At 41.6% G+C, this 15,980-nt stretch overlaps 1 protein-coding gene across 2 annotated transcripts in view; it reads right to left on the minus strand.

Moving 5' to 3' along the window:
* Positions 1 to 15,980, minus strand: part of Arhgap42 (Rho GTPase activating protein 42) — a 230,111-nt gene that overhangs the window by 129,123 nt on the left and 85,008 nt on the right. For both annotated transcript variants that reach the window (XM_576354.9, XM_006242515.4), the window contains exon 3: positions 7,214 to 7,275. In XM_576354.9, the coding sequence (XP_576354.3) occupies positions 7,214 to 7,275 (62 nt within the window). The remainder of the gene's footprint in view (positions 1 to 7,213; positions 7,276 to 15,980) is intronic.

Genomic DNA, 15,980 nt, shown 5'->3' on the forward strand with positions numbered 1-15,980 from the left:
CAATGGATCACAGCTGTGTCTATCTGGCAAGCTCTGCTATTTGGGGCTATCTCCACTAGAAGGACACAGAGAAGGACTCTACTGATAGATGTCATTAAGTGTCCTACAAGGTAGGAGATAGTCCTCTGCAGTAAAGAAGCCTTCAGCTCAAAATGCTAACAGTCCTGGGTCAACCTCCTGCTCTGCTCTCCTCTCAGTAGTCCCAGTCACTGCTGTATTCCTCCTCCCACTCCCCATGACAGGATGCCCATAAGGCTTGTTTCTCTTACAGCGTCCTCCACCTCTCTGCCACCTGTTGGTACATGTCCACTGGGGCCAGGTTCACATCCTATACTGCCTTGACTTTCATTCTCACCATCAAAGCTCCAATTATGACAACAAGAAAAATGCTGTGGAAATATCAAACTATTCTCATTTTTATAGCATGCTTTTCAAAGGCTGGCAATAAAAGCTCTTTAAAATGCTTGTCTGGAAAGAACAGAAGACAAAGGAAATGACTCTTATTTAACTATTGCCAATGAAAATAATGAAGCATCAAATGACTACAATACCCAGAGTGTAAACACACTTTAGCTTTGACTCAGTGTGTCTACAGTGATCATCATTCACCTAACAATGATCATCTAACATGTCAACATGCACCGAGAACCACAGTTCTTTTTAACATATTGGCACCCTCTGTCCCACCACAAAGAGAGTGTCTTACACAAAGCAAGTTCTCTGAAATACTCCACATTGCCTTTTGCTTCAGAATGCTCACTGATAAACTTGTAAGTACATGGATGAAGTGTCTGCCACCCACTCCAGCATAGATGAAAGCAAAATTATGCTGCAGCTGTGGCTACTAGGAAAACAGAAACAGGAAGTGTTAGCAAGGATGCAGAGAGACCATACAGCCTGTGAACTATGTATGTGGAACGCCATAGCCACCTTGGCAAACAATAAGGCAGTCTCTCAGAAAACTAAAGGTGGGTCTGGAAGCTCAGCTGTGAGGAGCTGGCTTGTTATGCATGACGCTCTGGATTCCACCTCTACTGAAGGAGCTCCATGGTGAACGACTGTTATCCCTAAAATCTGGAGATGGATCAGGGATTCCAGGCCATCTTCAGTTGCAAAGAGGGTTCAATAACAGTCTGGCTAACTAAACCATAGCACCATGTCTCAAGAAAGAAAACCCTCACAAAGTCAATTCCATCAATTTCCCAGTGTGGTGAGGCCCCTCCCCGAGCTACACAAAGATTGGCAGTTAGGATTTGCTTGGGAAGGAGCGGTCACTGAGAGGTATAGCCACTGCTAAGCTACCCGTCATTGAGTAAGTAACCCCACAACTATTCAAGTGCAGGCAAGCGACTTTCACTAAACACAGTGGGATAGAGACATGAACGTAGGAGTGGGATGTGTTAGACAAAGAAGGTTCCAGAGGGAGCAGGGTGAAGTACAAGAGAGAAATGGAGGGCTGCATATGATCAAAATACATTCTATGTATGCAGAGAATAAAATCTACCAAAAGTAGTCATATGAATGATAATTAAACACAGTTCTAAAACAGTGTGTGTATATTTGTGCATGTGCATAAAGTAGGGTCTCAAACACATCTATTTACCCATGTTCATATTAGCATTGTTCCCAAGAGCCAAAAATAGAAGCAACCTTGTATCATTTGGTGACAGATGACTGTAAAGTGTGTATTGATGCTTGGAAACAGTACTCAGTCTTAGGACAGCAGGGGTTCTGGCCCACACTGTAATGGGAAATCTGAAGATGTTATTCTCTGTGAAGAGAGCCTGGCTCCGAAGGCCAAATGCCGGATGGCTTTGTGTATGTGAGGAAGGGAGAATACAGCACTGTTGTGTGGCGGAAGTGTTTGTTCAATGAAGAGAGTCTCAGAGCTGGTGATGAGTGAAAGAGCGAGGCACAGTAACAGGTGTCCAGAACACCACTGATTACAAGACAACAAATCGGGGGCTGCAGAGGTGGGTTAACAGTCCAGAGCACTTGTTACTCTTGCGGATAACTGGAGTTTGGTCCCCAGCATCAAGTAGCCTAGAACTCTGCTGTCTTCTGGTCTCCTTAGGCACTCACACATGTAGGAACAAACAGATACACATAGACACAAAATGCATGTCTATGGCCCCCATCCCTCTGTACTTGATGACAAGCCATTTGAGCATACACATACATATATATATACACACATACACACATTCAAACATACAACACGGGCTGGAGAGGTGGCTCAGCAGTTAAGAGGACCGACTGCTCTTCCAGAGGTCCTGAGTTCAATTCCCAGCAACCACATGGTGGCTCACAACCATCTGTAAAGAGATCCGTCCCCTCTTCTGGTGTATCTGAAGACAGCTACAGTGTACTTATAATATAATAAATGAATAAATCTTTAAAAAAACATACAACACACAAATACACATACATGTGTGCACACCCACATACATAGGCAAAAACAAATAAAATAGTTTATACCTAAAATATCGACAGCAGTTAGTAACATCATTTCCATAGCCCTTTTTAGAACTATTTACTCCTCATTTCCTGCACATCTTTAAGGTAACACATCTAGACACGAGTGAGCTGCTTGTGTATGGGAGCTAAGCTCAGAGTAACACATTCAGCTTGTATTCTGTTGTTGCTGCTGCTGTTCTTAAATCTTTAAAACGTCACAGAAGAGGAAAAGGAAAGCGCCAGGATACAGGAGAGTCTGTTGTAAAACAGCTCTCCCTAGAATGGCTGCATAAATACGACCTGGACAATAGCATTAGCAGTGGCCATAGGAACATGGGAAGAGGACATTTTCATGGGGCCCCACTCCTCCAGCGAGGACTACGGGGAACTAATAACGGCTAGGAGAGGAATGAGCTGGCATATTCATTATCCAATGCACAGTTGTCAATTCGCAACCCATATACACACAAACAATGAAAAGGAAGAGTCAGGAAGTTGCATCTGCATACACACACACACACACACACACACACACACACATACACACACAACATGTATGTGAGGGTTACATGGAAAGGCTTGAAGGAGAAAAAGGAGGGAGATATTTTAAAATAAATTACTGATTTGCCTTCAAATAAATGTAAAGAAGACTTGAAAGTTTTAAGTACTATGAGTTTTAACAATATGCACAGTGGAGAGACCACCCTTTACCCTATTTCTTTCTGTACAATCTGCCTTGCAGGGGGTCATTTTGAAAGGCACTCTAAACTGAATGTATTACCTCCGTCGGAGTAACTATTATGACGCATGTACACAGCGAAAGAGTGGACATACCCAGCTATGCAAGGGTGTCTAAGAACAGTGACTTGGAAAAGAAGGGGCAATAGGAACGAAAGCTTTCGGTCCCTGTCTGTCTTTAAATCCTTCAGCCCATTTCTGAAGACCTTGCGCAGAGCGAGTCTCATTCCAGAACACTAGCCATGCTTTGCCCACTCACCACACTCAATCTTGACTTTTCCTATGAGCTCTGTGATTCACCAACTCCACCTTCTCAGCCCCAGGCTGTCTGTGGCCCCCATCCCTCTGACCTTGATGACAAGCCATTTGAGCAGAGCCCCGAAAACTGACGACACGCTTATTCGCTAAGTCTTCGCTTCCCACTGCCCCATGGCAGCCGAGTGTCTTCTAATCCTACACCTACACTCCTTCAGCCACTCGCTCCCCTGTCTTTACCTCTGTGAGAGCACAGCTCACTACCTGACACTGACTCTCTCCTGCGTAATCTGCGTCTGCCAGCTGCACAGCAGAGACTCTTTTGGCTCCTTGCTATAATCTCAGCCCGCAGAACAATATCCACTTAGAGAAAGACACTTTAAGTGGTTGCAAAATGTGAGTCCATCCCTTTTCAAAGACTTCTCAGGCACTGTACGTTGTCTTCAGTCAACATACAAAATAATGACATTTACATACATGTGCACATTGTATATACATGTGTATACTGTGCTGTTACCATCTCTTGTTACTCACTTACCCTCCCACCATTCCCTTACACAAACACACACCCACATACACACACCCACATACACACACACATACCCATACACACACAGAGAGACACAGACACACACACACAGACACACACACATACACACACAGAGAGACACAGACACACACACACAGAGACACAGACACACATACACAGAAATACACATACACACACATAAACACACAGAGAGACACAGACACACACACAGAAATACACATACACATACACACACACACACACACACACACTCACACACACACACACATATATATATAGTCTCAAAGAAGGTGGAAGGTGAAGACCAACTCCCAAGGCTGCACTTTGACCTCCATGCGTGTGCTAACACTCACACACCCAGGAGCATACAGACACACAAACACAGCACAAAGAAAAAAAGTGAGAAAAGGTAAAGCCTAAAATTTCCCAATATGATGTACAGTTTTCAGTCTACAGAGTAGCAGCTATGAACCCTTTAAGATAAAGAACAAGAGAGAAAGACACCAGGCCCAAGTGCTGTGTCCATTTGGAAACCATCATTAGGAAAAAGAACACTTACATCTGTAAGCAATCAAAGCCCTACCCAAGGAGTTATGCTGAAGTAGCAAAACAGAAAAGGAAATTTTCATCACCATATACATATAAAATGATGAGAAGTCATTAAAAATGAGAGAGGACTTCATCGAGCCTGTTCTGTTTTATATGGGTCATGATTGCATTATCTGGGAGGAGAAGGCCTTGAAATCTTTCCCGATAGTCAACAGCTATAAATCAATAGACTGAACACAGAAGCCTTAGGAGACAGGAAGGTATAGAAAGATTAGGGGTCTATTTTCATGTATCCACATATATATCTTGAAATTCGGCAATTTTATATATAACCACGAAAATAACAACCATTATGGCATCAACTGAAAGGAGAAAAAACATGCCTGAATGTTCCTGAAAACAGAATGCTATGGTACAAATATTTTGAAGTTAATATCAACTTAGTCTTCTGTGGATTACCAGACATGAACAGAAAACTCCTAATAATATATTTCCTGAGTTTTAGAAAGGAAAATTACAACTTTCCAAACCTTCTTCCAAAAGCTAGTGAGTATTACACTATGAAGCTTTGGCCTTATCTCTCATTCCTTGCCTTTCTTACACTGCAGAGTAGATGCGGTCTACAAGCAGTGAAATGTTTGCAGGCACCCTGCCCGCACAGGCTCCATTCACTGACCACTATACAAGTTCTATTCAGAGGTATTTGTAGAATTTTAAGACAACTTTAACTGTCATTATGCATACTTTAAAAAAAGTATGAGTATTGAGGTTGTCGGTAATGTGATAAAAATCTCTCCCAAGCCTCATTTGTTGCCACTCCGTCCCCAGTTGGTGGAAGGGTTTGAGACAGCTATGGAACTGTTTGGAGGTGGAACCTTGCTGGAGGGGGCACATTGCTCAGGGGCTCTGAGGTTCTCCAGCCCAGCCAGACTCCTTGATTCACTCTATCCCTACCAGCCTCCTCTATGTGGATGAAAATGTAGCCAACCAGCTTCCTGTTTCAACTGCCATACCTTCCTATGAAGAAGGACTGTATCCACTCTGGGACTGCAAGTTGGAATAAGCCCCAGTCTTGGGAGTTACTGTTTGTTGGGGTGTCTTATCATCATGGAAAGAGTAAAAGAAACAACAGGCATTAGAAGCTGTAACTACCTCTGTTGGGTCTGTGATGGAAACTGTAACTACCTCTGGTGAGGCTGTGATGGAAACTGTTACTACCTCTGGTGAGGCTGTGATGGAAACTGTTACTACCTCTGTTGGGGCTGTGATGGAAACTGTAACTACCTCTGGTGAGGCTATGATGGATTGAGGTGATGTACTCTCTCCTTCGGGGTAGCCTCCAAGTCACAGTGTTACGGAGACAAAAGTCTAAACTTTATCCCCAAGGGACACTAACATATTTATTCTTTACATTTTAATTTCTAGAAAATTCATTTCATTACTACATTCATGTCAAGGCCTGCATAACTAAAACTTATTTCTAATGGTTAATGTGAAGGGTAGGGAAGTGTCTCCCTGTGAAGGCACTGGCAACACCAGCCTGGTGACCTGTGTTTGATCCCCAAAATGAACAGAAAGAAGGAGAGAACCAATTCCATAAAGATATCTTCTGACCTCCATACAAATACTGTAATAAACACAGTACACACATAAGCATAATATGCACACAAACAGTAAACCTCCAATCCATTGTCTAGAAAGCTACATGCAGGCATACCACATGTCCATATTAATGAATGCGTGTCTGTGAGCAATGTGCATGAGGTGCCTGCCGAGGCCAGAAGGTCTCAGGTTCCCTAGAACTGAAGCTGCACATGGTCATGTACACCTATGAGTGCTGCAAACCAAACACGGGTCCTCTACAAGTGTTCTCAGACACTGCACCAACTCTCCAGCAGCTCACAATTATATTCCTTTTCTTTTTTGGTTTGGCTTGGGGTTTTTGTTGTTGCTGCTCTTGCTGCTTTCTGGGATTTTGTTTGTTCTTTATTTTTGTTTGGTTTTGGCTTTTTCTTGTTTTACCTTTCTGGCAGGGTTTCACTGTGTATCTCTCGCTGTCTTAGAACTTAATGTGTAGCCAGGCCTTGAACTGAGTGCTGGGATTAAAGTCATGGAATACCACACCCAGGCCAAAATTACGTTTTAAGTGAAGTGTTAGCAATGCTCATGCTGTGATATCCTACACAAGCTAACCCATTAGCATGGGAACATTTTAACCCCCTTTTCCAGACCGAAAAGTCCTCCTAGCTCAAATGTTCCCATTTCTAAAGTCTCATGCTAAATGTCTAAAAATGTCAGCTTTTCTTCAAGGTGAAAATACACCACTATTATATCATCTACAGTCCAGGAGTAATATAACCTGTGAATATCTGTTGAAGAATGTGTTCTTAACAAAGTTTCCTCCAATAGTTTAAATTCTCACAACGATTAAGTGAGAAGGCAGATGAAGATATTTATTCCTGGTGGGCAAAGGAAAGAAATAAACATGCTTTATCTTATTAGCAACAGTAGAAATTACAGTCTCAAATCTTTTCAAAATGGCGTGTAGCATTCGTTTTGGGTTTCTGGCCCTCATATGCTGTATGGGTATCTAACTCAGGTTTACTCCTTCTTCGGACATGCTCAGACAAAGCAGAATTCACCAGAAATAAGGAACAAACTTACCAGTCTACGCCTTTCTTCTTCTACAGCAATGAGTAGCCTTGCAAATTCTTTCAGTGATTGAGCTGTTAAAAACAAGACAGAAAGACATTAATCCTCTTTCAATGCTCATAGTTAATTACCTAGGAGCAAACATTACAATGAAGCTAGTTATTCATTTGAATATCTTAAACTATGTGGTTTTGTTTGTATATCTATAAAGTCATGTACATGGTATGAGGCTAGTGACTAATAGCTGTGGGTAAGAGATGCATATTTCTCTGTAAGCTACAAATTAAAGTCTATAAGTTTGCCTATAACAATCCTAAAACAAATACAAATTATATATTTAACATATGAAACATATATTTAAAAGTCTTGAATCTCTTTCAACAGTGGTCTGTGGGTATAAAACATTTTTCAAAACTATAAAAAGCAATAGGCCAGGCAGAAGAAATGACTCTGGTGGTAAAAAGCACTTGTGTGAACCTGTGCACCTGAGTTTGGCTCTCCAGTACCTACATAAAAAAACTGCGCATAGCCACACATGCCTGTGACCACTGTGCTAGGAGGGAGGAAATGATATGGGACAAATGAGACTACAAATGAGAAATATGGTGGAAAATGATAGAAGATACCCTCCTCTGACCTCACACATGAGCATATGAGAACATGCATACATGTACATGCATGCACACATACGCACACTCAGGCACAAACACGTGCAGGGCCTAATAAATGGAATACTGTCCAGCTATACTTAGTAGTGTTCAATAATGCAAAGCACCCCCACTAAATTCTATTAGCTCAGGAACATCGTGGAAGAAAGGACAGAAAGAATGTAAGATCCAGAAGGAAATATGGGGATGCAGAGGAGGGAAAGTTGCTGACCTCTTATGTACTCTTAACATACAGCAGCCATGATGAGAGGCAGCAGCTGCCCAAAATCTTGCAAGATTAAGCCCCCAGCAACCCTCATCATGAAAAAGGAAGGAAGTCACAAGTCCCCATCCATTTCTAAGGATTTGCTGATGGTTGAGGGAGAGGAAAATACATTTTCTTATTCAGTGCCCAATGTCTTATAGACAATCTCTCTCTCATGATCTAAGCAACTCTGATGAAATTCATTGGGCCATTTAAAAGGCATAACAGTAGAAGAGAATCCAAAAGAGTGGAGTGAGAGAAAAGAGGGTAATAAAAAGTCAAACACATTACGTAAATGTATGAAAATGTCAAGTTGAAACCCATTTTATAACATGAAAGGAAAACACACCCTAGATACACTAGATGATAGATAGATAGATAGATAGATAGATAGATAGATAGATGTAAATTTATTTAGCTGGACAGTAGTGCCAACACTTAGGAGGCAGGGGGCAGGAAGATCTCTGAGTTGGAGGCCAGGCTGATCTACAGTTTGTTCCAGGAGAGTTGGAGGTAAACATAGAAACCCTGTCTTGGAAAAGCAGAGGAAGACAAGAAAAGATGAAAAGGGAAAAAAAAGAAAAGAAAAGAAACCCACCTACCAGCCTTGTAGATGATTACAATATGCTAAGGAAAACATATCTCAAAATAGAGAAAGAGTGTTAAAGAGTTCAATGCATATTATACTTTTTTTTACTTCCTTTGAGTAAAGAGAGTTACCAGAACAAGGTTGGAGAATTCGATGGGTTAAGGTTGTTTTGTTTTCTTTTACTGTTACATTGAAATAATCTGACAGAACCAACTTAAAGGAGAAAGACTTTATTTTAGGTTACAGTTTCAGCTAAGTCCATCAAGCAAGGAAGTAGGAGAAGAAAATTAGTCACATTGTGATTGGGCTCAAAAGCAGCAAAGGCACTTGCTCCTTGGTTCCTTCCTTCCTTTAATATTCCAGAACCCCTTTAGGGAATGGTGCCACCCACAGTGGGTAGGCAGGTTTTCCCACCTTAATTAAAGTAATGAAGATGATACACCCACAAGAACGCTGAGAGGTCCATCACCCAGGTGAGTCTAGATTTTGTCAAGATGCCAATTAACCCTATCACAAAAGGTGACTAATGGGAAGGAGGGAAGGAAGGAAAGAAGGAGGGAGGGAGGGAGAAAGGGAGGGAGAGAGGGAGGGAGGGAAGGAAGGAAAGAAGGAAGGAAGGAAGGAGACAGGAAAGGAGAAAGGAATAAAGAAAAATAATGGTAGGAAGAAAATAGGAAGGATCAAAGGAAAAAAGAAAAGGAAAAAAGAAAGGAAGGAAGAAAGGGGGAGGGAAGGAGGAAAGGGGGAGAAAAAGCCAGTTACAAACTCACAAAACAAAGATATACAAATGGCATAATGGTATCAAGCTACCTGTGTCAGAAATAATACACTTACTCATTATAATATGAATATTAAAACTGTCAACTAAATTGAAAGAATAGAAAGATGATGTGGCAATTTGAAATAAGGGCACATTACAAAAAAATGCCAGGATATCAGGAAGTAGTACCTAAAAATAGAAATCAAGGGCCAATAGGACCCTTACGGTCCTGAAAAAAGAAAAAAAGAAAAAAAGGAAAAAAACAAAAAACAAAAAACAAAAACCAAGCAGGCAAACAAGCATAAGAAATGGCGGCTTCTGACCTCTGACCTCTGACCTCTGACCTCTGACCTGTCTGTGGGAGTAAGTAGAAGCAGTGAGAACCAGCTGGAACAGAGACTTCTGGGTTTTGTTAAGTTTAATAAAAATCTGCACTTTTAAAAAGAATTAACAAAAAAGGGAGATCCTACAGTTTTTATTTTCTAACAGCACAGATCTGAAGGGCCCAAGTTGCACATGATACAGTTTTCTAAAGTTACATTGTATCTACCACAAACAGTGAAGAACCCAGAAACAAATAGGCCTTCTCTTTAGAATTCAAACCTAGACCCTCTGGCTAATCAACTCTAAAAGTGACGTCAGGCTCCTGACTACTCAGAGACACCTGCTGCAGATCACTCCAAAGGCACCTGCTGATGCCCACAGGCAGGCTCCTGGGTCACCCAGGAGACACCTACTGACACCCACAAGCTCCATCAGGAAATCTACTAAGGTGGAGTTTGGTTTCTGAGTAAGAAATGAGGTTTTCCTGTCTGTCTCCACTGCCTATTTGTTCAAAAGAGAGTGGTGCCACTTTCTATCTGCACTGAACTGGTCTGTTTCCCATATAAATGCTATTTATACACTCGGCAAGATAATAGCTGATTATAATGTAAATGTCTGAGAAGACGAACTTTACCATACAAAATAAATTGAATGTCTGGTTCCCCACAACAAGACCCACCCGCCTCCAGCGGTTTTAAGAAACTGGATCCAATCTGACAATAAATTTTGTTCCCTCTTTTTCTTTTGTTGACTTTTCAGGGGAAAGTCTTCAAACAAACAAAACCCAAAAAAGCTAAACTCGTTTTTTCAAATATTCTAAAGCCGGTTCCACTTAAAAAATACATATTTTTGGTTCAAACGGAGACATTTGTGTTCTTTGAGAATGTAAACACACGGGAACAGTGACTATCTGTCTCATAAATCGGTCGGTTGGCCCATCAACTTCAGAAGAATGTGGCGGAAGCTTTCCTAACTCCACTGTAATAATCATGGGGGTACTGCATTAATAGCACACTTGAAGAACAGAAATAAGACAAGAAGCCCTCAAAATAAGCATAAACGTCTCAAGTTATTATCATACACGTAAATCAGATTTTAGGAGCACAAGTTTCTGGGGCTCTCCAATCATTATACTCCCCCCACCCACCCCACTCCCACAAAGTCCAACAGGAAGCTGTCAAAAGCTGGGTAGAACCAGCTGTGTACTGTTCCTGGACAGCCACCAGAGATGACATGCAGTGTTAGCACACAGAGCCACAAATGCCTTAAGAGACTACAAGACCATGGGGTACTGCAAACAATTCCTCTAAAATCAGAAACAAGACAAGGACATTGATGCTCACCAGTCAATACCTACTTGCCATTTTAATCAAAGTAATTGAGCAAGAGAAAGAAAGAAAATCTAAATGGGCTGAGAGAAGTCTCAGCAGTCAAGAGAATTTGTTCCAGCAAAAAACCAGTTAGGTTCCCAGCACCCACAGAAGACAACTCACAAGCATCTAGAACCCCAGCTTCCCGGGATGATTCCCTCTTATGGCATCATCTGCAGGAAAACACATGAACATGCACACAGGCATATAAATAATAATGAATTCAATCTTTAAAAAGAGAGAAAATCCTAAAGACACCATTGAAAATTCCACAGAACTGATAAACAAACTCAGTCAGGCAGAAAAGACACAAAATCAATAAAAAGAACTGAGCAACAGGCTGGTGATGTGGCTTATGGGTATGATATTCAAGAGGCAAGACTCTGGTTATAGACCTCTGTACCACACTCATGAATGCATGCATGCACGCACACGCACACACACAGACACAATAGTTTTCCTATGCATTGGCTATAGATAAGGATAAAAAACAGAGAAACAATCTTGTTCATGACTGCTTTTAGAAAGAAAGTAGAATCGAGGAATAAACTCAAGTAAGGAAGTGGAAACACCTTGAGAATGAAAATTATCAAACACAGAAGTAAAGAACAGAAGACACTAGAAGGTGGGAAGGCCGCACACCCATAAGGGATCAACTCTGTGTAGGTAGCCTTTAGAGCACAAGAGATTTACAGGCCTGCATGAAACATCAGTGACACTGTACCGAAACAAAAAAAGGTAATTCTTAAGTCCAATGGAAGTGCAAAGGACCCCAAATAGTAGAGGAGATTGTCAACAAAAGGGACAACTCCAGTGCAAAGAGAATACCTTTCTCAAAATGTGCTAGAGAATGATAAAGATCAAAACCATCATGGAATGGTCATGAAAACTGGAGCATGCACCAGTGTAAGATAAACTCCTACGACTGAGTGTATCAACGTTGACAAACATGGCCAAGCATGTGTTGGGGAAAAGAAAGCCTTCTCAGCAGACAGGGCTGAGAAAGAACGGTTCTTGCTGAGGTGATTCCAGCTAGAGCCTTATACAAATGTGTTTTAGCTTCATTTCTGCTGCTGTGATAAACATCCTGGGAAACTTAAAGGAGAAAACGTAAAGGGGTTTGTTTAGCTTACGATTTCGTATTACAGCCCATTATTGCAGGGAAGTCACCTAATAGGGAGCTTGAGACAGTGGTCACAATCACATCACATCCCAAGATAAAAGTGCTATGCTCACCTGTGTGCCTGTGCTTAGTTTAACTTCTCCATTTGTACCCAGTGCAGAATCCACTGTCTACACCTACATTGGGCTGAATCTTTCCACACTCACTGTTTTAATGAAGACGGTCTGCCACATGCATGCCCACACTCTAACCCAATGTAGACAATCCCTTATTGAGACTCTCTTCCCAGGAGAGTCTCAGTTGTTAACAGTTAAAGTTAACATTACAAAAAAAAAGAACAAAAATAAAAATAAACAAACAAACAAACAAAAAAACACTCAACCTGAGTGGATCAAGGATCTTCTTGTAAGAACCAAGACATTGAAAGTGCCACAAGAAATATGGGATAACACTTCGATGTGTTATGGCACAGGCGAGCATTCCCTGATGCTTAGGATGCAAATGGAAGAACTGACATGAGAATGTATCAAAACACTCTGCACTGCTAAGTAAATAATCAGTGCTGTGAATGGCTAACGCAAAGAATGGGAGAAAATGGCCTCCAAAATCTCACAGACTGAGGACTGATGTCCACCGGTATAAGGAGCTCAAAACACTTCTAATCCCACAAATAGCTCAGAGAACAAGTGAACAATGGATTAGTAGATGCTTCTCACTTATAGTCCTGTAAACAACAGTTCATACAGGAGCAATGCTCACTGCCTTCAGCAATCAAAGAAATCCAATCAAAAGTGCAGGGAGGTTCCGCCTAAGCCCTCTCAGCATGGAGATAGTCAATTAATCCATCAATTAGAAGAGAGGGCAGTGATGCTGTGGAAGGCATAAAGCTCTGTGTGCTGCTGTGGGGTTAAATTAGTGCAGCCCCTAGGGAATCAGCACAAAGTCTCCTCAAAACCACTACAAACAGGTCGTACCATCTGTGGGTCTGCACTGAAGGAGGCAAAGTCCCCATATACACCCAAGTACTTGCATTTATTGCTGCACTACTCACAGTAGCCAAGCTGTGCATTCCATAGAGATGTCTCATTCGTGCATACACATAGAACAGACTATTACCCAGCCATACAGAAAGCTGAAGTCATTCAAAGGATACTCGAGCATGTGGTTCTGGCAGGCCCTGCCCTTCTCTCCCATTCCCTCTGCCTTGCTAAACAAAAACAATTCCATTACATTCCTAAAGTTAGCCACCAGGTCTATTCTGTTATTTGACCACTTCCTCCTCCTGAGGGTGCCAACCAAGGTCTATCTATCAAAGTATGGAAGTTCAGCAAACAAAAGCCTCTTTGACTCACCTAATTCACATGTCTGATTAAAATTTGACTCTTTGCTCTAGCATAGGGTTCCCCCTATAACTTTATAAAACCCCATTTTCCTGTGAGCCAAATCCATCTCCTCTCTATCCAAGGGCAGTCCTTTCTCCCTCTGGGACAAATGCCCTTCCGCATCTCCCTTGTTTCAGTCCCCTTCTCCCTGGTCCTCTATCTCCTGTTCTTGTCTCTTATTCTCTGTCCTCTGTCCCTCTGGGGTAAACAAGGCTCTTGTGCTAAGAAATCACTGGGTGTCCTGAGCTAGTACCAATTCCTTTGAAGGGAAATGGATGGAACCAGATGTCATACAATGCCAAATAAACCAGAAAGACAAACACCCCATGTTTCCTCTTATGTGTGGAAACAGGAGTTTTCTGAAAGGTGAAATCGTCCAGAGACTACTAGGGAGGGATGAGAGCACTAGGCAGTGGGGGCGGGCTGGGAGAGGTAAGAGGGAGTGTGTGAGAAAGAGAGATGAACACATGACCCCTAAAGTTATGTACGGAAATCTCAGCAAACCTTACGAACATGTAAAACCGATTTATATTAATAACTTAATTTATTAAAACTACTTTATATGAAAGAACATGAGGTCCACAGGATTTTACTGTACCCCAGACCTTAAGCACAAGAAACATGAAGTTACTCCTCCAGCTTCCACTTTCTATGAACCTTTGAGTCATTTTTTCAAAGGTGTCACTTTGGCAAAAATCTAAAAAGATTGCTAATTGTACAAACTTTTCTAGTACCCAGGCAGAACTATCTGCTAATGACCTTTCATGTGTTATTTACTGATACTGATACTGAATAAAAGTCTAGGTCCAGAGTAGCATCTACTGTAACAGTCATTACAGATTTTGACCACACCCACTTTCAGGATGAGAACTTGATTTAGGGGAACTTCTCCAAAAATAATACTTAATATGCAATGAGTTTTCCACCAGCGAACACCGTGTTAATCTATAAGTTAAAAACAATATATCTATGCAGTATATCCAATCCAATGTACATTCAAGAATAAAAATACCAGCTTTTAGTCTTTGACATAGAAAATATCATCAAAAAGATAAGCCAGATATCTCAGAAAGTTATGTTATCCAAACTACAGCCACCTGCATAAAATTTCCCTGACTGTACTCATTGCTAACCATCCTCCCTTCCTGCCCATCTGCAGCGCATGACACCTGGCAAACCACCAGGAGAGTTTCCCCTACAAATTTTAACGCTACAGACATTTTTGAGGTCACAGATATTATTATGCATACTCCTTTTATCTCCACAACACATATTGGAAAAACACTTTGGGAACTAGCGAGATCTATCCTCCAAGTGAACATGTGAGGGGCCATGTGAATTTAACGACTCACAAAGGCACCAGTTAAATCCCACCTTAGAGAGTGAAAAGATTTAGTGATAACATTGGACATATTTGCCAAAGACCCACTTTTCAACATTCTTGAATGTCCAAAATATCTTTTCCCTTTAAGCAGTTTTTAAGCAATTGACTTAAATTTTTAAGCATACATTCACCCAATTAATTTTTTTTTAACTAGAAAACCTGCTAAATGAAGCAAAACTGAGAGAGGACAAGACAGGTGTGGTGGCTCATCCCTACTTCCCATCGCTCCAGAGGCTGAGGCAGAGTGTCAGTTAAGGTTTGAGGCCAGTCTGACGTACATGGTGAATTTCAGGACAGCCTGAGCTACAGAGTGAAGCTGCTCGAAACCAAACAGGGCTGTAGATGTGGCTCAAAGGGTAAAAACATTTGCTGTCAAGCCTGATGACCTGAACTCATTACCCAGGACCGGCAGTACAGAAGCCAAAACAAACTCTCACGGGTGTTCCCTGAGCCCCACGTGACACATGTACAACTCCCACATAGGGATTAGATAGGTAAATAAATGAAATTTTAAAACAAAACAGAACTAGACAGAAAGTGGCATCCTACTCACTGTTGACAGACACACACTACTCGGTTGTTAAAGTCCCCTCAGCATGTGCTCTACACATTTTTAAACCATGACAACAAAATGTTGGGTTAAATGCTTCTTTCAGAAATCCGTCCTCAGTCTGAAACAGTGCCCATCCCAAAGAAAAGCACAGATCACCAATTCAGTGGCACAGACAACCTCAGCCTGCCAGGTCTCGTCTCTGGAGGAAGCACATCCCTTGTAGCTTTCCAATGATCCATCGCCAAGAACCAAGTGAGCACCAAGGAGAACAGAGAATCCTTAGAAGTATTGTGTGTGTGTGTGTGTGTGTGTGTGTGTCAGATCGAACTGCTGCAATTACATTGTGAGTCTCCCGCAAGAATGCCACAATATTACAACACCT

The sequence above is a fragment of the Rattus norvegicus genome, chromosome 8 (assembly GCF_036323735.1).
Source record: "Rattus norvegicus strain BN/NHsdMcwi chromosome 8, GRCr8, whole genome shotgun sequence".
NCBI classification, from domain to species: Eukaryota; Metazoa; Chordata; class Mammalia; order Rodentia; family Muridae; genus Rattus; species Rattus norvegicus.